The sequence below is a fragment of the Miniopterus schreibersii genome (genome assembly GCF_964146895.1).
Source record: "Miniopterus schreibersii genome assembly, chromosome: X".
Classification (NCBI taxonomy): domain Eukaryota; kingdom Metazoa; phylum Chordata; class Mammalia; order Chiroptera; family Miniopteridae; genus Miniopterus; species Miniopterus schreibersii.
Window position 1 is genome coordinate 56748977 of NC_138104.1, and position 22011 is coordinate 56770987.

General features: G+C 43.6%; 1 protein-coding gene across 1 annotated transcript; it reads left to right on the forward strand.

The window, feature by feature from the left end:
- The first annotated feature begins 6114 nt into the window (after positions 1-6114).
- RPS4X (ribosomal protein S4 X-linked) lies at positions 6115-10484 on the forward strand. Its single transcript, XM_081126601.1, has 7 exons — positions 6115-6181; positions 6903-6980; positions 7449-7629; positions 7820-7917; positions 9177-9348; positions 9755-9912; positions 10320-10484. The coding sequence occupies exons 1-7, from the start codon at positions 6179-6181 to the stop codon at positions 10419-10421; spliced, it is 792 nt and encodes a 263-aa protein (XP_080982727.1). The 5' UTR covers positions 6115-6178; the 3' UTR covers positions 10422-10484.
- The last annotated feature ends 11527 nt before the right edge of the window (positions 10485-22011 follow it).

Consider the following 22011-nt stretch of genomic DNA (forward strand, 5'->3'; position numbering starts at 1 on the left):
GCTCCTCCCCTCCCCCACGCCATGCAGATTCAGCGCTTTCTGGGGCTCAACACAGTGCCCCACAGGGAGGCAGAGGGTCCCTGTGTGCGGGTGCTCAGCGCAGTCCTCTGGTCCCTTACCACTGGGTGCCACAGACCTTGGGACAGCCTTCCCTATGGTCGGCACCCTGAGCACCACACGCCAGGTCGCAGCCGCCCCTAGAGGCTTTGTTTCCTAGGAAGGCACCGTCTCCTCATGGACTCACCGCTCCCCTGGGTCCCTCTGCCCTGTGCGCGAGGCGCTCCCTCCCCTCTCTGCTCTGGGTGTGGGATCCCTGCTTTTGGATGCCATCTGCGGGGCTTTGCAGCCTCCAAGCCTTCAGGCTCAGAGCCCAGCACAGGCTTCAGGGGGACTCCCCCTTCCAAGGGCCCCCTCTCTTACTGGACTCTGTGATGGTTCCGCAGTGCTCCCAACTCACACTTCGTCCACTCAGGTATGTTTCTCTGTTTTTTTTCAAGCTGGTTACATAGGATTTTAGGAGGAAATCAAATCCGTGGCTGGAGCGGGGACGCTGCTGCTTCTCACAGGGCCGCCATCTTCCCTCTCCCCAGTTTTTTGTTTGTTTTAAACCCACACCCAAGGATATTTTTTCCATTGCTTTTCAGAGGGAGTGAAAGGGAGGCAGAGAGAGAGAGGGAGGGAGGGAGAGAGAGAGAGAGAGAGAGGAACATCAATGTGAGAGAAACACATCAATTGCTTGCCTCCCACAAGCACCCCGACAGGGGCTGGGGATCAAACCTGCAACTCAGGTATGTGCCCTTGACAGGAATCGAACCCCAGACCCTTCAGTCCGTGGGCCAACACTCTAACTACTGAGCCAAACTGGCTGGGGCAAAAATATAAATTTTAAAAAAGACTTACCTTAACATGTGTTGGCAAGAGTCTGGAACAACTGGAACTCTCATACACTGTTAATGGGAACATAAAATAATACAACCATTTTGAAAAACAGTTTGGCAATTTTTTAAAAAGTTAAACACACATCTACCATATGACCTAGTCATTCCATTCATAGGTATTTGCCAAGAGAAATGAAAACATTTGTTCATAAGAAGACTTGTATCAAAATGTTCATAGCAGCTTTATTTATAATCTCCCAAACTGGAAACAACCCAGGTGACTATCTGCAGGGGAATGGATAAATTGATTTTGGTAGATCCATACAGCAATAGAAAGAATAAACAATTGATACATGTTTGATGAATGAATCTCAAACAATTATGCTTAGTGAAAGATGATAGACAAACATGAGCAAAAATACTGTAAAATTTACATTTATTTAAAATTCTAGAAAATGCAAACATATCGACAGTAACAGAAAGCTGATCAGTGGTTGCCTGGGAATGCAGGGGAAGGGGCTGGAGTGAGGGATTACAAAGGGACATGAGGAAACTTTTGGGGGTGAAGGACATGTTCATTATCTTAGCTGTGGTGATGGTTTCATCATAATTAGTCAAACTGTACACTTTAAATATGTGCCATGGCCCATCCTGGCGTGGCTCAGCGGTTGAGCATCGACCTAGGATCCAGGAGATCGGGGTTCGATTCCCTGTCAGGGCACATGGCCGGGTTGCGGGCTGCAGCCGATCAATGACTCTCTCATCACTGATGTTTCTCTCTCTCTCTCCCCCTCCTTTCCTCTCTCTGAAATCAATAAAGATATATTTAAAAAAAAACAAAAAAAAAAAAAAACCTTAAATATGTGCCATGTATTGTATATCAATTATTCCTCGATAAAGCTGTTTCAAAAATAAGTTTAAGGGAGTGGGCAAGAGGGAATTAGAACACTAATTCATTGATTTTGATTGAATCACTACTATGTTCTATGCATTTCATACATCATCTCTGATCCTTACGACAAACGGGGGAGTAAATATTGTTATCTCTATTTTACAGATAGGGAATCTGTGGTTCAGAGAGGCGAAGCCACTTGCTCAAGGGCACAGAGAGAGATGCAAATTGTGCTCTTTCCATTTGCCTCACTGTTGCCCCACTATGTGAGAAATGGAGGAGTAGGCTCTGCTGATTCATTGATTGCTGACAATAAGCTGATCAGGGGATATGAGGCATGAAGGGTTACTCTTTAGATGTGGAGTGAGGAGTTTGGACTGCTCTACTCATGCCATGACTTACGACCATGAACCACTCATACACGTCCCTTCCCTCTGGTAATCTGGGATAGGCTCCTGGGACATATGTCTCAGTCCTCTACTCACCATAGACTCCATCTCCCATGCCCATGCTTACAGAAATAGAACCATGTACTATATTATTTTACTTATTATGTGCTAAAGCAGTTCTTACAAAACAACAGAGAAGGGAAGTATCACTCAATATATTGTAGTGAGAAAATCAGTCATTTGGGGGAAAATGAAATTTTTCTGTCTACCTATCCTATTTATCTTTATCAGCCTGAAGTTGAAAAAAAATTAAATATGTTGTTAAATAGAATTGAATATTTAGCATATCTTTGAACTGATGGTAGTTCTAAGCTTTGAGTTGACAAGAAATTACAGATTTGGCTATATAAAAATTCAAAACTTTATACATAGAAAAATATAATCAAAAGGAAAATAACTAATTGGTAAAAATATCTGCCTCAAGTATGACAAGAGATGAACTTCTATGTTGTATAAAGCACTCATGCAAATCAATCAGAAAACATGTCCCCCAAAGATAAATGGGCAGGGATACTTCACACAAGAGGAAATGGAACTAAACAAGCATATGGCTAAATGTTCAACCTCACTAGTGATTTTTTTTTCTCTTCTTTTTTTTTTTTTTTTTAATGTCTTTATTGACTTCAGAGAGAGGAAGGGAGGGGGCGAGATAGAAACATCAATGATGAGAGAGTCATTGATCGGCTGCAGCCCGCAACCCGGGCATGTGCCCTGACCGGGAATCAAACCCCGATCTCCTGGATCCTAGGTCGATGCTCAACCACTGAACCACGCCTGGCTGGGCTCACTAGTGATTTTTTTAAAAGTGAAAATTAAAGCAACATCAGTACAAGTTAAAGAGAAGCAATTACCAGGCTGGCATGAGTATAATAAAATTGCAAGGACCCTCTGAGAAAGGTTTTTGGCAATACATGTTTGCTACTATCAAAGTGTTCAGACTCAACTGCCAACCACTCCCATGGACTAAGCAGAGATGCACTGGTTCTCCCAAATGAGAGTCTCCAGCTCAGATCATGCACCTGAGCTCAAACCTGTGTCTATAAAACATCTCCAGGTGGCTGTCCCCACTTCTCAACCCCATGTCTCACACCAGGCATGTCTCCTCCTTGTTCCCAGTGAATGCACCACTGAGTCACCAAGCCAGAAATGTGGGAATCATCCTAATTACCTCCGTGTCCCTCACCCCTGTGCATTTGTCATTTCCAGTCAGTTCCTGGCAATACTCCATCTGCAATGTCTTTTGAATCTGCCCTCTCCTTCTCCACCCTATAGTCACAGACCTGGGCCTCACCCTTCTGCTTCTTGCTTGTATTGCTGAAATAGCCTTGACCCATCTCCTCCAAGCCACTTACACTTCCTTCAAACCATCTACAAGGAGCAGTCTGAGTTATCTTTCTAAGCAGAAAGCTGATCCTGTCCATAAAATCTTTCAATGGCTCCCCACTGTCTACCTACATGTTAAAGTCCAAGGGTATTAAGATTTAGCAGCCCTCTGTGTTCCAAACTGCCTCACCAACATCTTTTCTCCAATGAGCTTCTCCTGGCTTTCTACCCCTCACCCCTGCCCAGCTTGCCTCTCCTATTACAATGCGAATTCCTTGAGAGCAGGAACTAGATCTTAATCATCTCTTGCATCCCCAGTTCATAATACAAAGCTCAACACAAAGTAGGTTGGGTGAAGGAGTGAAGGAATGAATTTATTCTCAGGAAATCATGTGACTGAAGGAAAAGCCATATGAAGGAAACTGTTCACTGTAGCAACATTCATAATAAAGAAAAAGTGCAAAAAACCTAAATGTTCAACAATAGAGAACTTTTCTTAATTACTGGGACATCCATTTAATGGAATGTGAAGCAGCTGTTAAAACACTGATTATGAAGATTACGTAGCAACTCAGAAAGTATTCGTAATGTAATAAAAGCAGAATAGGACATGGTCTGTATGCTAGGGTTAAAATTATGTAAAAGCATGCATGCACACAAACTAATCAGAATGAGAACAGGAACGAATGAATACAGATGATGTGTTTAAGGTGCTTGGAGAAGTACTGTCTGTGATTTTCTTAGCTCTTTCCAAATTCCATTTATTGTTAAAATGTCATTTGTGCTTAAACACAAATTGACAGAGGAAAAAATATACTGAAACAGGTGTTTTGATTTCCTCAAGTCCTTTGATAAGCTGTGCTACAAACACAAACCACTGACCTGGGAGATGAGAAACCAGCCCCCCAATTAATCCCCACCTGGCTGTGTGATCTTGATTAAGATCTGCAGTTCTAAGCAGCCATTTCTCTCACCCTGCCTAGCTGGAAGTCCCATGATTATTCTTCACTCCCAAATCAACTCCCATCACTTCTGTTAGCAGCAGCACCATCTTCCCAGTGCCCTCAGAATGAAAACCTCAGAATTCACCTTCCATAGTTTCACCACCTCCACTCTCTCTCACTCTCTCTAATCCCCAGCTCCAATCAAATGCCTGTTCTTTCCAATAATCACTTATAGCATGCTTTACTATGAACCTAGTTCTAAACAAAGAGTCTTTGCCCTCTTAGTTAATACTATCTGGTTGAGAAAAGCTAACAATGTTTCTCTTTCTTGCTCCTCGCAGACTGCTGCTGAGGGGTAGAGTGGAGGGCAGAGACAGAGACATATAAAACAGAACCTCCTGAGTTAAGAGCTTGTCTCTGTGCTGGGAGTAGTTAGTTCAGGAACAGGCTGGCATAATGAGTGGGATGTTAATTCAATTTATTCATTTAACGATATTGGTGGACATAATGCTAACCTGTCTGTCAGGTGGCAAAGGACCTGCTCAGATGAATTAGGGCAGGCTCTGCCATAGAGATGCTCACAGTCTGGTGGAGGACAGACCAGGAAACCAGTCATGACAGCCCAATGTGCTAAGTGCTGTCACGGAGTTTGAATAGAGGGCTCTGGGGCAAAAGAATGTGAGATTGGCCCTGCCTGAGAGGCTCCAGGGCTCACAGAGCCAGAGGGACTTGAGCTGTGTTTATCTTCAAGGTTGAAGAGATTAGGGGCCCAGGAAGGGGGTTGAGCTGTCCATAGCAGTTCCAAGGTGAGGAGTCATCAGGTACACAGGCAGGAAGCTTGCAAGAAGCTTTCTCAGAGCAATAATTGTTTGGAAAGGCTTAAGCTTTGAGGTTTGGGATGGGGGAAGGGAGCAATGGGTGTCCAGGCACAGGAGGCAGCAGGCGACCTGCAGGGGCAGAGGGAGGGAACTGAGGGGGCCAGGAAGGAGGGCCAAGGGCAATTTCAAAGTAGGGAAATAGAATTATCAACTAAGTTTTAGTTAAATAACCGGATGGTCTCTAATGCCCCCTCTCTTCCCTGAGACTTTATAAGTGTCAAATGTGTTGTACAGGAAGCAGGGGCAGGGACCCAAGGTTCAAGGAGGGTTCCTACCCTCCCACTCCCTACCCTCCACCCTCTCTGCAATCTGCAGAAAAGCAAGGGAGAAAAAAATGTTGGTTCTTCCCAACGTATAGTATGGGCAGACTGGCTGACTCGATAGAACTGAGAAGAAGAGGCAGACCAAATATGTTTAAGAAATAATATTAACTCTATTGAAATGCAGTCTATTTCTTGCACAATCGTGTATGTGGGCCTTAAAGTAGCCTCGCTTTTTTCTCTGCTCGATGGCAGGGGGTTTGTCTAGCTCATCTTGACATTTCTAGCACCTTACACAGAATCAGGGCCTCAGAGGGGGAGGAAGGGAGGGAAAGGGAAGGAAGAAATTGCTTTTAGGAGGACCGCCCTTTTTCCGTGGCCCTTCCCAAGCTCCAAATCTATGACCTCCCACCAGCAGGTGGCAAGATAGAATCACTTCGCGCCTTGAAAGGGCAGGGTGGGCGGAGCGTCCAAGGTCGGCGCGCGCAGCCTCCGAAACCTTTTTTCTCCGCGAACCGGAAGGAGGCGGTCCTCTTTCTGTGCCTAGCGCAGCCATGGTAAGGCAGCTTCTTTGCGAGCTCTTGGGACGACATCAGCCTCCATCCTCCCAGGGCCGGGACTGTCCTAGCCCTCAGGGCCCCGGCAGGGAGTTCCTGGGCAGAGACCAAGGGAGTGCAGCCTGCGGGGTTGACCCAGGCAGGCCGGAGGGCGAGGGCGGGGGTGATCGGTGGCTCTGGCGGGAAGGCCTAGGTCTCTGGAGGGCCACGCATACTGCTACCCTACGAGTATCGGCTTTCTAACCAGGCCGGAGCCGCGAATGGACCTGGAGGGCAGACGGAGGGCCAGGGCTGGTGGGCAGCAGCTGCACCGGCAGAGAAGCGTTTTTTCGTCTTTTTGGCATGGCCTGACTTTGCGTAGTGAGGCCAGTAAGCATCCGTACACGGCATTCAGTAGGCTTCCTTCCGCATTTTAAAGTGAAAGCCCATGTCAGCTTTTGGCTTTAGAGTAAAGGGGAGCAGGCAGTGGCACGTGGTTGTGCTGAGGTCAGGTTCATCTCGCACCAGACACTTTAAACCAGACGCTCGTGCTGGGAAGACTTTTCTATTTGATTAACAAGTAGCAGCACAGGTTGGGCTCTGGTCCACATTTCTGTTGCTGGTTGCCTGTGTGCCAAGAGGTCCAACCCCTGTCCATTTCACCAGCATAGTGTCCTAGAAAAAAAAAGACAGGCACACTTTTAAGCAGTAACCTGAAAATACTTACAAAACTCTCGCTCAGGCTCGTGGTCCCAAGAAGCATCTGAAGCGTGTAGCAGCTCCAAAGCATTGGATGCTGGATAAACTCACCGGTGTGTTTGTAAGTATAGTTATATTGTAATTGTATTTTATACATTGTATTTCAAGGGACAATTTTTCCCCCCCAGTTTTATTGAGATACAATTGGCATAATTTAAGGGACATAGTTTATATTATTCTTTTATGTGTTAGACATCCCTGGTTACTGTATTCATAAATGTTTCTTGCAGTGCCTCCCATAATATTTCTGTACTACCTCATTTATTCTGCATACCACATAGTACACTTACATGGACTTAGGACCCAAATGTTCTTAACAGGCCTGGTCCTCTGAAGTGGGGAAAATGTTGTAAAACTTTAAGGTATGGAATAGTTGTGTAAGCTTAAATACCTCTTGTTGACCCAAATTCGGGGGGGGGGGGCAATGATGGACACTGGTGTCTAGTTAATGGATCTCAGCACTTGGAAGGTGGGTTTCTGTGAATTCCAACAATAGTTTGAGAAGGTGTTTTTTAAAATCATTTTACAGGCTCCTCGGCCATCTACCGGTCCCCACAAGCTGAGAGAATGTCTCCCTCTCATAATTTTCTTAAGGAACAGACTTAAGTATGCTCTAACTGGAGATGAAGTAAAGAAGATCTGCATGCAGCGGTTTATTAAGATCGATGGCAAGGTCCGAACTGATATAACCTACCCTGCTGGTTTTATGGGTAAGTGGTTAGTGCTTGGCTCCTGATGGTGGCTCCTTGAAACATTAAAGATTAACTAGCTATCATCATTAGCCTTAGGAATTTTTGTTGGTATTTGAAATAGGAAGCATTTTTTTCTTAAAGCGGTATAGTTATGCAGCATGGGATAGTGGGGGTCACTATGGTAATCTTAGTTACTGTTTGATATCAGATGTCATCAGCATTGACAAGACTGGAGAGAATTTCCGTCTGATCTATGACACCAAGGGTCGCTTTGCTGTTCATCGTATTACACCTGAGGAGGCCAAGGTGAGTGCAAGTAGGCTGGGTTTTCATTCAGTAAAATTGTTTTTAAGTAAGAGTCTGAAGTACAAGGGCTGGTCCATGGGGAAGAGGTAGGTAGATTAAGATTACTTTAAAAATCTTATTTCTGGAAATGTCCAGTTAACAATTTGGTTAAATTCTATTGTATGTTCTGTTTCATGCCATGTTAGTAAAAGCATTTATAATAGTTATATAGCAGTCTGTTGCTGGGTATCTAATAATTGACCCCCATTTTTAAATTAACATCCTCAACAGATTTTTTTTTTACGGCAGAAATGAATTCGTTTAATAGTGACTTCCTGGTTCCCATTTTTAGAGCCAAGGAGAGTGATTTCTCCAAGAACATTTATGAGCACCTAAAATAAGGGTCCTTTAAGGATGAAGGACCAGAAAATCAGTATCTAGTCCAATCCAGTTGGCCCTTTGTCATGTCTCCATTACTCTGGAGGGGAAAGATGTTAATGGAGGAGACTGAAAATCCTTGGGCGCTATTTTGAGATAGTTAAAAAAAAAAATTACAGACCTTGATTATTTAATCAAATTTGTTGTGATGGATTTACACAAAGGTTTAAGGTTTTTTTGAATTATTGGCTGTAAATGAAGGTTGATTTAATTGGATGGTTCAACTCCTCATTTCCTTAGCTGCCTTGTTATTGGCAGGCTGGAGGGCATGTCCATGACATCAAGGTGATTTGATTTACTTTAAGGATGTCAGGGAGTGACAAATCCAAAGTTGAAATGCTTTGTGAGGTATTTGTTGATTGGGTTAACTTTTAATGCAATTGCAGTTTTTGAGATAAATTCATTTGTGATGCATAGGGAGCCAATAAGAGGCACTTTTTAGGAATGATGAGGGAAGAATTCAGGGGCCCCATGAGGCTTAAACAGCCTGGGGAAAGGAGAATGATCAGCCTACCCCACGTGGGAAGTGGAATTTATTGTGCCTTCACTGCCTTGGACTTTAGCATGGGGGTGATGCAGTGCTACAGGGAAAATCCATGATGACACTAGCCTAGAGAGAGGAGCAGTGTACAAGATAAGTTTGTTGAGGGCGGCAAGAGAAATCAGGGACACCATTATTCTGCTGCAGTTCAGGAAACCAGCAATTCCCATGTAGGGCTGTTGCCTTTGGCTGTTAATTGCATTTTTAAGCTGGTGACTTGTGGCTTTGAAAGAACCTTTTTATCCATTGTGGAGCGTAGTGCATGTGAGCTAGGCTAAATGTGGCTAATCTTTGTTTCTAGTATAAGTTGTGCAAAGTGAGGAAGATCTTTGTGGGCACAAAAGGAATCCCTCATCTGGTAACCCATGATGCTCGCACCATCCGCTACCCTGATCCCCTCATCAAGGTGAACGACACTATTCAGATTGATTTGGAGACTGGCAAAATTACTGAGTTCATCAAGTTTGACACTGGTAAGCAGCCTCTGAGCGTTCTCTTTAAAGCCCAGCTATAAGAACTGGTTTTTATTATTATTATTTTGTTTTTTCCATCACCATTTATCCTCTCTGTGCCCTCCTCCACCTCCACCCTGTAAGAGCTGTTCTTTGCTCCCTCCTCCCCTTTTTTATTATTAATTGAAATTTAATCAGTCATGACTTGCACAGGGCCTGGGTACAGGGTTTTTGTTTGAATCTTGCAGGTGATTCCGATGCACCTAATTAGCAACTGAAGCTAGATGTTAAAAGAGTCCTGGCTTGGGTAACAGATCCACAAAAGTAAATTCCAATGAGAGAAGGGATTAATGAATTTAAACCTGTCTTTGTTATGTAATACACTGAGTTGTAATGTGCCTTGCTCAGATTATTCCTTTCCGCCTAGGTAATCTGTGTATGGTGACTGGAGGTGCTAACCTGGGAAGAATTGGCGTGATAACCAACAGAGAGAGGCACCCTGGTTCTTTTGACGTAGTTCATGTAAAGGATGCCAATGGCAACAGCTTTGCCACCCGGCTCTCCAACATTTTTGTAATTGGCAAAGTAAGTCTGAGTTTCCCTTCTCTTTTGTTCAGGGAAACCTATAAATGCAGGTACTGCTGGGATTGCAGCGCCTAAACCTAGTGTAAAGCCTCTTCTGTGATAGGGCTCACATAGAGGGGGACAGGGGCAAATCTATGCTTTTCTAGCATCACAGAATCAGAAGGGGGGCACCACTTCAATACTCCTAAAACATTAATTATAAAGGATGTTGTAGTTTGCATCTACGTATGTGGGCAACAGGTTTAAGAGAATGGCTTCAAGCATTGGGTATTTCGGATAAACATCCAAGTGTCTAAAGACCACCTGGCTGTTGCTGAGTACTTTTACCTTTAAATTAGATGACAGATGTGCCAAGTTGCTAATGGAGTTGGTATGTAGCAGGTTTTTGTTCTCATTTTTTTCTTCAGGGCAACAAACCATGGATTTCCCTTCCCCGTGGAAAGGGTATCCGCCTCACTATTGCTGAAGAGAGAGACAAGAGACTGGCGGCCAAACAGAGCAGCGGGTGAAATGAGCTCTAGGTGACATAATTGGAAAAGTCTTTGTACTTAATTAAAGATAATACAGCATGATTAATTGCCTTTTTGGTATGAGGGGGTTGAGTGTGGGTTGTTTGTTTTAGTTTCCTGCTATTCTACTTTATAACATGTAAAGCAGATTGAATTTTTCAGGCATTCTGTTTCTGATGAGGACCTCCCTGTGTCTATTATAGGTTGGGCTTGGGTGGTGGTGGGCGGGAGAACACACCAGACAAAGAAGGAACGGGAGCCCTTGACTTGGCCAGGAACTCATCTAAAGTCCTCTTGGCTTTAAAAGAAATTCAGTGCCCTCTTTATCTCTGGTCTTCCCTGCCACTGCAGTCCTCAACTCCAACTTCAGGGGACTGCAAAACAGAAAGCATGTAGAAAATCAACTTGTTCCTGCTTCCCTGACAGTGTGGTGTCAAGTGGGGTTTGACTACCAAACTCAAAAAATGCCCCTGCTGCAAGGTGCCGTGTCCTATACCTGCTTATCTCAAGCCCTGAGCCTCCGCCAAGGATTGTTTCTGATGCTATCAGCCTTCTCAGCCAGCTCTTATTCCCATTACACTATGAAGCATGTCTTGCTCAAAACCACTTTTGTCTCCTATAGTCAGGCTTCTCAACCTTTGTATTATTGAGCCAGATAATCTGGTGGCTGTCTGATATATTGTGGGATGTTGAACAGCATCCCTGGCCTCTACCCACTAGATGTCACAGCATGGCCTCCTGTTCTGCCTAATTGTGATAACCAAAAGTGATTCCAGATTGTTACCTGATTCTCCCCCCAACCCAGGGGTGGGGGTGCAGAATTGCCATATTAAGAAGCACTGCCCTATAGATACTGCTATATCTCACCATAACCTTCATTTAACATCTTTATTTGCTACAGTCCACTCAAGCTTACTAAATCTCCCCACTATGACAGGTTTGGGGTTGAAAAACTGGGACATCTTCATTTGAGGTATGAGTCTGTATAGACACTGCGTATGTAACAGGATGTCAACTGGTCATCCCTGGCTCCCAGACCTGTGGTTCAGAAAAAGGCCTGCTGAGGAACTGGAGCTAAGAGTCAAGAGTGGCAGAATACTGATCTGAACTGAACAGTGTCCAAACCAGTCATCTAAAGTCACATCCAGGAGTCTCCAAAGCCCAGATTTAGCCCCACAGGACTCCCCTGCCTGAGGTATTGCAGACTCTAAAGCATGACTGTAAGGGGCTTCAGGACCTCAGAATAAGCAGAAGACATTTCTGTATGAATTGTCTCGGCAAACCTGGTTAGAGGAGGGGTATGAAAGTGAGCTTGCAGGCTCATGCTTAAGCATGGATTTCTTATCAAGAGAGGAACCTTACCCAGATAGGCAATTGTAATGAGGGTCCAGGTCAGAAATAACCTGGTGCCCCTTGAGAAATGGACAGGTGAGACTGAAAGGTCAGAGGGTGGGGGTCCCTGAATGCTGGTAGATTCTCTTGCTGTACCCACCTTTACTGCATTTATTTCTAGGTTCTAAGTCTCAGCCAGTGGTGGAAATTATTTGAATCTCAGCTAAGGAGCCAAAGGAATGAGTGGCTTCCAAGTTGGTTCTTTCCACAAGTGTAGTTTTTTTCCTAGGTACTAATTGGCCAGCCATCTTACACAATAAGGATTGGTATGTTTGGTTGCAGTTTCCTCACATCACCAGAATTTTTTTTTATTTAAAACATTTAAAAATTTAAAACATTTTTTTGTTTGTTGAACTAGCACAGAACTTATTAGCTAACTCCAATGTGGGGAAGATTTCCATCCTAACACCAGATCATATTGACGGACTTGGCCAAAGTGGCCTGTATCATTGGGATGAGCTACAAGTTTCCTAGTAAAAGGACTGCCTTTGCAGGGCTTTTCAAGGCTTTCAATTTGATTGATAAAATCTTACAGTCATTATGGATCACCTCAGCAGGGAAGCAAACAAATGGTCCCAAAATGAAACCAAAACAAGTAAAACTTGGGTTTGGGTTTACTTCCCTTGTGTCTTCAGCAGGCTGGCCTCATGCTCGTCAGGGTAACACAACTTTGAGAACAAGAATACAAACATTTAGGACTTGTAGTCTTCCTAGTTCACAAGGGCAATCTTGACTTTTCTTTTAATTCTCAAACAAGAATATGTTTTTACTGATTTCTAGAGGGAGAAACTGGTTACCTCCTGTACGTGCCCCAACAGGGTCAAAACCACTTTTGTGGTGCATGGGAGGATGCTCCAACTGAGTCACCCAGCCAGAGCCAAACTTAATTTTTTAATATCCATATCCTGTGTTAAACCGGATGTTACAGAAAGTGATAACCCATTGCTCCCTGACCTACACCAATCTATTTTGTCCAATCTTCATCTTGTGTCATGGCAAATTCCATCTTACCAGTTACTCAGGCCAAACACTGGACATGTCCTTGATTCTTTTCCCATTATAATGCTCCATGTATCATTTTATTAGAAAATCCTGTTGGCTTTACCTTCAAAATAAATGCAGAATCCATATTTGGTGATATTTAGAAATTATTAATTTTTTGTGTGATAATCATAGAGTCCTTATCTTTCAGAGATACATACTGAAGGATTTGCAGAAGAAATGAGAAGCAATCTGGAATTTGCTTTAAGATTAGTGGGTGATTAAGATAAATGAAACAACATTGACCATGTACTGATAATGTTGAAACCGGGTGATGGGTACACAGGGTTCATTACACTAGTTGCTCTATTTCTATATGTGTTTGATACTTTTCATAATAAACTTATAAAGAAACAAGTAGTACGGTGTCTGCCTTTACTCCTAGATGATACTGGACCACTTATCACCTGCATTGCTACCACCCTGATATGAGCCTCCAAACACTTGCCTACATTGTAGATTAAAGCAACAATTTTAAACCTTTTTATCTTGTGGCACACATAATCTGATTACTAAAATTCAGTGGCACACCCAAAGATATATTTTTTGCCACTCTAATAAGAAAATAGGTATTTTTTATTGGTTTACAAAAGCTGTAATTACCTAACCCTTTTGCTCCAAAGTTACTTTAAAAATTAGGAGCATATACTTGTATATGAGGATTTCTGGTACCAAGAATTAACCAGTCAGAAACAACCTTATGTGATGTGACCAGTAAGATGCAACTCTGGTTCAAGAAGGCATCCAAACTGGTAGCTACTGTGTTCGCTGTTGTAATTTTTTTATTTGGCAATCTAAGGGAAAAGAGGCCAGTGCCCCTGACTTGTGGCACATTGGTTGAAAATCACTGGACCATACAGTCTCAACCCAAAAGCCCAAACCATTCTATTTAAAGTATGCAAGGTCAAGTCACTGCTTAAGAGCCCCTGAATGACTCCTGTCTCAGACTAAAACCCACAGTTATCACGGCCCTATGAAGCCCCCACAATCTACCCTCTGACCTCATCTAGTACTATACCCCAGCTCAATCTGTTCCAGCCGCACTGGCCTCCTGCTGTTTCTTGAACATAAGAGGTACTCCCCTGTCTAAGCACCTTGCACTGACTCCTTTTTCAATACATGTAGTTTATATTATGAACATTTTCAAATATACAGAAAAGTTAAAAAAGAGTAGCACAATGGATACCTATATATGCTGGGAGTCGGTGACGTGTCTGGACATGGTCCACGCCACCTGAGGGTCCGGAGTCAGGGACTCGACCTTCCCCACAGTTACCCTTGATATTGAGAGCCCGCTACCTGTCTGGACATGGTCCACGTAGCCTGAGGGCCTGGAGCCAGGGACTCAACCCTCCCCGCAGGTTCCTGTGGGGAGCCGAAATGAAGATAGTTACAAAGATCTGAGCTCATGCAGGAGGCAGGATGTTTACGCTGAAAGTGTGTGCAGCCATGAAAGAACTACCTTGTATCACCCTCACTTCCTTACCAGTTGTTTGTTACTCACTATATAATAAAGGCGTTGAAGCCATTTGAGGCTGCACCTCATTGGAGGGCAGCCCTCCTGATCCCATAACTGTGTTTGTCTCTTTAATTCCCACCTCTGGAACTCAGGTTTGTTCGTCTTTCAGGCTGGTTCCTGACATATATAGACATCAGCTAGATTCCATAATGGCTTTATTTCTCTATGTAGACGTGCACATACACCTATTTTTCTGAACCTTTTGAAAGTAAGTTGCAGGCATTACCTTGAATTTCCTGGTGGCAAGTGCTGGCTCTCAGGGGCTCCACCTAAGGAGTTGATTTCCATGTTACCTTGGGTATAAACTAGATCCTAATAGAAATGCTATCTTTTGAGGTATGACTTTCCATCCTGAATTGGGAGTCTACTCATCTGCCCCAGGTTGTGGGGCCTGGAAAATTCTCCAAATCCAAAGGTCAATCCTAAAGCCCAAAGAGAGAGTGAAAAATGAAAAGTTTTGATATGCTCAGGCAGGAGTTTGTGGGCTGATTTTCTCTACCATTTTGACTTCTGAGAATGTTGTACTGTTTGAACAATAAATAATGTTTCCAGAAGACAACCAACAGGCTTTAATAATAACTAATAATAATAACAGAAAGAAGAAGCTTCCCAAGAGCCAACAGCTTTTCAGTTTATTCCCGGGGCTTTTCTAGGGATATGCTCATGTATTTTTCTTAGCTTTTCTTGCAACATTGAACATGTGTAATTAGTGATGCGTTGATAAATGGTTAACAAGTAGCTCGGGGGGGAAAATGTGTGTGTGTGTGTGTGTGTGTGTGTATACACATTTATATATGTGTATATATATACACACACATAGGTTTATAAACTCTGCTGATATAAAGGCTGTATAACACAATTTATAAATAATAATAAACTAGGCAATACTCTTTACCGTGAATTCCATATAGCTAGTTCATTGTCACAATGCTTTCATTGATTTTTGCCAAATTCTTGTATCCTATGGTTATGTAGTTTTGACAAGAGTGTCCATAGATATTTTTGTTTGCATTAACAAATAGGACAAAAATGAAACAACAAAGCTGTATGTTAGAACTTCACTTCTTTGTCAATAGTGTGAGCAACTTTTCTTCTGAGTTGGATAATAGTTTTCGAATACTGAAAGAATACCTCCTTTATTTATTGTACTATTCACAATGTAATGGTTATAAGACACAATACACTCATAAGTTTAACCTGCATTTTAAAATTTTTCTCCATCACTTCCTTAACTCTAGACATTTAACAAAACAATCAAGGCCTGATTTGTAGTGTTTACCAATTTCCATGGCCTATTTCAAGCTACTGCCATGATGACACTAAACAGGGAGGTGGGAAAAGATGTGTAGTAGCAATGCCATTCTATAGCATTTCTACCACTCAGATGATCAATAGGTATAAATAACCTCAGGGTTATAGCTAATAGTAAAATAATTAAGAAGCGATGAGTTTTTAGTATTAACTTATTACCTTTGTATTTAATATAATTTACTTAAGCTTATTAGCATTTTAAACATTTAAATATTTATATAGTTTTACATATTTAATAATGGCTGATTTGAACAAGTGGCTCAGAAAATTCCTAAAAATTTAACAATTGGTTCCCATGAGCTGGTATGAGACAGTTCCAGCATGCTTCCAGCTGAGTCTCCTTCACACACTGCAGCCCGATCTCTAGAACTCAGCTCAAATTGGGTCATGTCTCCAAAATGTCTTCTTCAAACGCACTGTCTGTAGAATCAGGTCCAAATTCCTCTGCTATCCTGCAAGCCCTCCCCAGTGTGGAGCTAAGCCATCCTCTCAACAGAAGGACAACACAGCAGCTCCCAACTCCAGGTCTCTATTTGCCAGGACTTCTTTCAGGGACTTCAGATCCACATAGTCACCTGCCACCTGGACATCTCCTCTTGGATGATCCCCATATATGTGAAACTCAGCATGTCCCAAATAGAGCTCATCCTTTTCCATTCCCTTCCTCCCCCACAGTACTTCTATTCCTGTAGTCCCTGATTTTCTTTTAGGTCCTCAAATTGACCCCATTCCCATCTCTCTTCATACCCTTTGGACACTTTTTTATTCCAGGAACTTTTTTTCCACTCCGACCACTGCTTACCTCCTCCCCTAGCTTTTTTTCTAGCTGACTCTCACACATTGTTTAGGTCTCAGCTGAGATGTTGCTTCCTTTGGGAAGGTTAGGGGTCCACAGCACACCATTTCCCTGTTCTTCCCATCATAGATTTTTCTACACTGTATTAAAATTGTCTATTTAATTGTCTGTCTTCCCCAGGAGACTGTGAGGTACAGAAGGCTAATCTTGCTAGCCACTATATCCCAAGTAGCTAGCCCAGTTACTGGAACATTGTGGGTGCTAAACAAGTGAATGAATGAATAAATGAGAGGTATATCCTGCAGTTCCCCTACAAAAGTTCCCCTCCACATGTTTGTTTCCTCACTGTTCCCCAAGCACATCTTGTACTTTTCCACTCCCCGCCCCCCCCCCAAAAAAAACTATAGTTTTTGCTTTTGCTTAAAGGGACAAGGTCAGAAAATGTCACCTTCTGAAATTGGAACTAATAGAATTAACATTGAATGGCTGAGATCAGCCATCTGCAAAGTAATCCACTTTAAGTGTTGGTTTGTAAATGTGGTACCAATGAGATAAGAGTGCTTCTCGGGTCTCTCTGGTGACCAACATATTGCCACAGGCTGGGAATCTGCCAAATATAAAGAAAGCGATAATGTCAATCAATTGTAACCAGATTGCTAGAGATAATGCTGTATAAGCAGGAGAGCCTTTGTCTGCGTGGGGTCTTAGGAAGACTTGAGCCAAAGAGCAACACATTTTCCATGTTTGATCATCATCGAGTGTGACATGCAGACCCTTGCAGTTTACAAATCACCTCCATGTGTCACCTCAGTAACTCTCCATGGTGACTGCCAAGTGGGCCTTGTTCGGCATTTTACAGAAGACAAAAATGAAGTTCATGAAGGTGAATCAACTTACTCTAAACACCACACACACATACCCACACCCATACCTTCACTAAGCCCACAGGGAGTGTGGGGGTTGTGAAACCAAAGACAGAAACACCTCTAGGGCAATGACAGAAAGTTCTTGCAGTGACCAGGTGGTCAATCCTCTGGCTTTGGTTCAGTCTGATTCTGTGCCCAGTTAGCAGCTTTTGGCTTTGAAGAGGTTTGGCTCAGGACGCAGAGAGTTGGGGGAGAGGATTGCTGCTAGGCTAGCCTCTTGTTCATTCAGCAAACATTTATTGGCCAACTACTATGTGCCCAGCAGGGCTAAGAACTGGGAATAAAGTAATGAATAAGACACAAAGTTCCTTGCCAAGATAATGACCTAATTCCAGGAATCTGACAAATACATAATTACAAATATGATGTGACAGAGGTTCTAGAAAGGAAGCATAGGGTGCTCTGGAGGCCCATAGAAAAGACATCTACAGTGATATGAGGAGGGTCTAAAAGGCTTTCCAGAGGAATTGATGCCTGAGCCCATAATGAAAGGGACTTAGCAATACTAAAAGGGGTTAGAGGAATCAGAGGATGGGGAGAGAAAAACTTTTCAGGGACAGAGAGTAAGAAAGCTGGGGGACGAGAGTGTGTGGCAATAAAGGGCAAGGGAAGACAGGTGGAGAGAGTTGGTGAGAGGTGAAGCTGGAGAGGTAATCATAAAATCCAAATTAATATAACAACATACAATACAACATAACAAGATCCATAATGTTATTATTCACGACTCATCAGTTGATTAAATCAATAATAATTTATATGGCTGGTACTAATAACTATAATAATAAACTCTAACTTGCAGTGAATGATTAAAGTGCTTTGCTGCAGGATATTACATGCACTATCTCCTCTCACCCTCACAACAAATCTACTTCACAAATGAGAAAATTGCAGGTTAGAGAGGTTAAGAAGTGTAGCGAAAGTCACACTGGCTATTAGGAAGCCAATCTGGCATGAAGATCAAGGTTTAATATAGGCTCCAGCACCCATCCTGGAAAACAGCTTGCCTAATAGCACAGTGCCTCATCAGATGTATATAGGAATTTGGACTTAATCCTAAGATAAATAAAGTCATCGAAGAGTTTGGGGCAGGGAAGAAACACCCATATTTTGTTTTAAAAAACTCACCCTGGCTGTGAGGTGAAAGATGGACTAGAAAGGGGAGAAAGAGGCAGAGTGGGCAGAAGAAGGCTTTTGCTTTTTACTTCATCTCTCAGATGGTAGTGGCTTAGACTAGGGAGGGAGTGGTGGAGGTGGAAAGAATGGGTTCATGAGATATGTAGGAGGTCACATTGACAGGCCCTGGTGCCTGATGCGATATGGAGGTGAGGGCAAGGAAAACTTGATGACTCTTAGGGCTCTGGCTTAAGCAGATGGATAAATGGCAGGGCCATTCCTCGAGAAGAGGAATATGGAAGGAGGAAGAGGTTCTGAAGGAAGAAGACATCCATTGAGTTCACAGTGCAGGTGAAGTGGGAGGACCATGAGAAACACCAAGAAGAGCTCTGGGAGGCAGCTGAAGAGATGTTTCTAGAGCTCTGACAGGAAGTCCGGACCAGGCATCAGGATAAAGAAGCTGATTTCAGCCATGGAAGAATGAGGTCTCCCAGGTGTGCTGAGTAAAAAAGGCAAGGGTGGGTGCATACCTCTGTTTGAGAGAGGACAAGGTGAAAAAGTCTGCAAGGCACTGCAAGGGGTCTGCTTCCTCCTGCGGGAGGAGACAGCTGGCAGGCCTGAGACAGAGATGACACTTCAACTCCTTGAATTGAAAAGACCTTTGGAAGGTGTTTAGTTCAAACCTCTCAGTTGTAGGTGCCTCTCCAAAGAGGTACACTGGGCAGCACCATTGCCAGTTTGAGCACTCATGTATTTTGCAGTGAGGATGAGGGCTTGGGGCTGGGTCTCCAGCCATGGGAAAGGCTACTGAAAGTTTATCCCACTCTCTCAACCCATCCCAGCCTCCCCTTGGGATACAAGGCTCTCACATGTGTGACAAGAGACAGTATAGCACAGTGACTAAGCATATGGCCTTTGCAGCAAGACTGCCTATGTTCAAAATCTCCACCACCATTCACTAGCTGTTCAACATTAGTAAGTCAATTCATCTCCCTCTCAATTCTCAGCTTTCCCATCTGTAAAAGGGGGACAGTAATTGTACCAACGTCATAGGGTTTGTTTTGAGGATAAAATAAACTAGAACATTCCCTGGCAGGTAGTAAACACTAGAGTGTTAGCTGATTCTGGCCAACAAGAATGTGTCTGACCCATTACAGTTTCCAAACCCGTATTCTCCAAAGCCTGACTGCCCAATAAAAATGCTTAGGGCATTTGGAAAGCAGGAACAACAAAAGCATTTGGGAAAAGAATCTGATCGTTGATATTTCCAAGGACTCCATCAAAGTACTCATCACAGGAAAAATCTAAACTTGGTTGGTCTTTCTTCCCGTTTTTACAGTTTGGTATAATTTTTCCTCTGAGTCACCTAATGATAGCGGTAGTATTGAGTGTGGAGGGGGGTGGGGTCAAGGTAGAACTCACATCTTTTCAGCACTTAGAGCTTCTGAGTCATAGTCTCAGATAATCCCATTTGAGCCTCTCAACAAACCTGTGAAGGAGGTGTCATTATATCCTTTTTTGTAGAGGTGGAAAATAAGGGTCAGAGAGGTCAAGAACACAACTTAATAAGGATGGAGCTGGATAGGAACACAGGCAGCCTGCTGTCAGAGTCTCCCATGAGGTGGGGGGTTGGTGTTCCTGTTTCTGGAGTGGGGGGTTCCTTGGCATGGGCCAATTGGTCTCACATAAGCAGAATTCATGATTTTGAGCAAGGGCTAAGGAAGCAAGGGGGCCCTGGTGGCAGGCCCCAGGCTAGGGCAATTCAGGCCAGAAGGCCAAGATGGCTCTTGAGACCTTTTGGAAAGCTCCTTTCATTGGGGGCCATATGTTCGAAATCAGTGTGTGTATGGCTGGGGGGCAGGGGTTATCTGGCCAGTGGCCAAACCAGATGTTTGCTGTGTGACTTCACACAGCACAGAGTTCAGCAATCCCTTGTCGTACTGAGAATTTGTGTGCCATAGTTACAACCAGCTCCATTCTGTAACTCAGAAGGTTTCAAAGGTCCTTTGGGCCAAGGCTAGCCCAAGGCACAGCAAGGGAGGTGGGAGGTCGACCTGCCATTCTCTCACCTCCCTGTTGAGGCCCCGTTTCTTGCACATGACTTTCTTTCCCTCACACTCTCTCCACACCCAGGTGCTCTCTGTTCTTCTGTAGCCTTCCCCACTCCAGGACTCCACTGAAACCTGCCTGGCCACTGACTTCATTTCTCCCTGCCTATAGTGAAGTATGAGCCCTTTTACCCTTCTTTTCCACCTAAAAAAGCCCCCCTCATCTTTCACAGTCACCTCCAAACTCAGCCCTACTGTGAAGCTTCCCCAGCTTCCTCAGAAAGGGAAAAGGGCAAGGAGCAAGTGCTCAGAGACCACCTATTCTGGGCTTGCCTGCTGTGGAACAGGGAATTTTTACATACCTTACCTTATTAAATCTTCACAACAGCTCTGTGAGTTGCTACAAGTGAGGGAACCCAGGTTCAGAGATGGAAAGCAACTTGCCTGAGGTCACACAGCTGAGAAGGAAGGGGAGGTGTAGCTCAAATTAATTCCTGAGTCCCTGTGAATTTGAACTCTCTCCAGTTCATACCATACTGCCTGTCTTAAAACTGTTCCTCCTTGATTACCTTAGACTCCTCTTGTTGTCCCACCATATATCCAATCCATCAGCAAATCCTATTGATGCTACCTTTGAAGTATATCCAGAATCCACAACTTCTCACCATCTCCATAGGTGCAACTCTGGTCTAAGCTTCCAGCTTTCATCTGAATTACTGCAATGGTACCCTAACTGCTCCTTTGCCCCTAAAAGTGCTCTTAACTGCTTCACCCTTGCCCCTCACACCCCTCTCCCCCACAGTCTATTCATCACACAGAAACCAGAAGGATCCTATCAAAACACAAGTCAAATCATGTCATGTCCCCACCTCAAAATCCTGCAATGATTCTGTGGACCCTGAGAATGAAAATGCCTACTAAGAAGGGCTCCTGATGGCTAACTGGGCTCAAATTTCTAAAAACAAAACAAAACAAAACATAGAAGCATGGAACAGACTGATGAATCTCAGAGGGAAGGCAGGGGTGGATGGGTGGGTGGGTGGGTGAGTGGGAAGAGATTAACCAAAAAGTTTATATGCATATATGCATAACCCCTGGACACAGGCAATAGTGTGGGGAAGGCCTGGGGAGAGGGCAGGAGGGGTGTGGAAGAGGGTCAATGGGGGAAAATGGAGGATATCTGTAATACTTTCAACAATAAAGATAAATTTAAAAATAAGTAAAAACAAAACAAAAAATCTGCCACCTGAGTCAGCCCTTATAAAGGAATTTCTGGAATCCTATTTCAATGACTAGGACTGAGGCTTTCACTGTCCAATTGGAGCTTCACAGCTCCGATCAAATAGAATGGCTCAATTCTGACCAATCAGGACAATGCCTTTTAGATCAATCAAACTGTGGGGATTTGGAGGCCTCATTTGCATGAGGACAAACCAATCAGGGA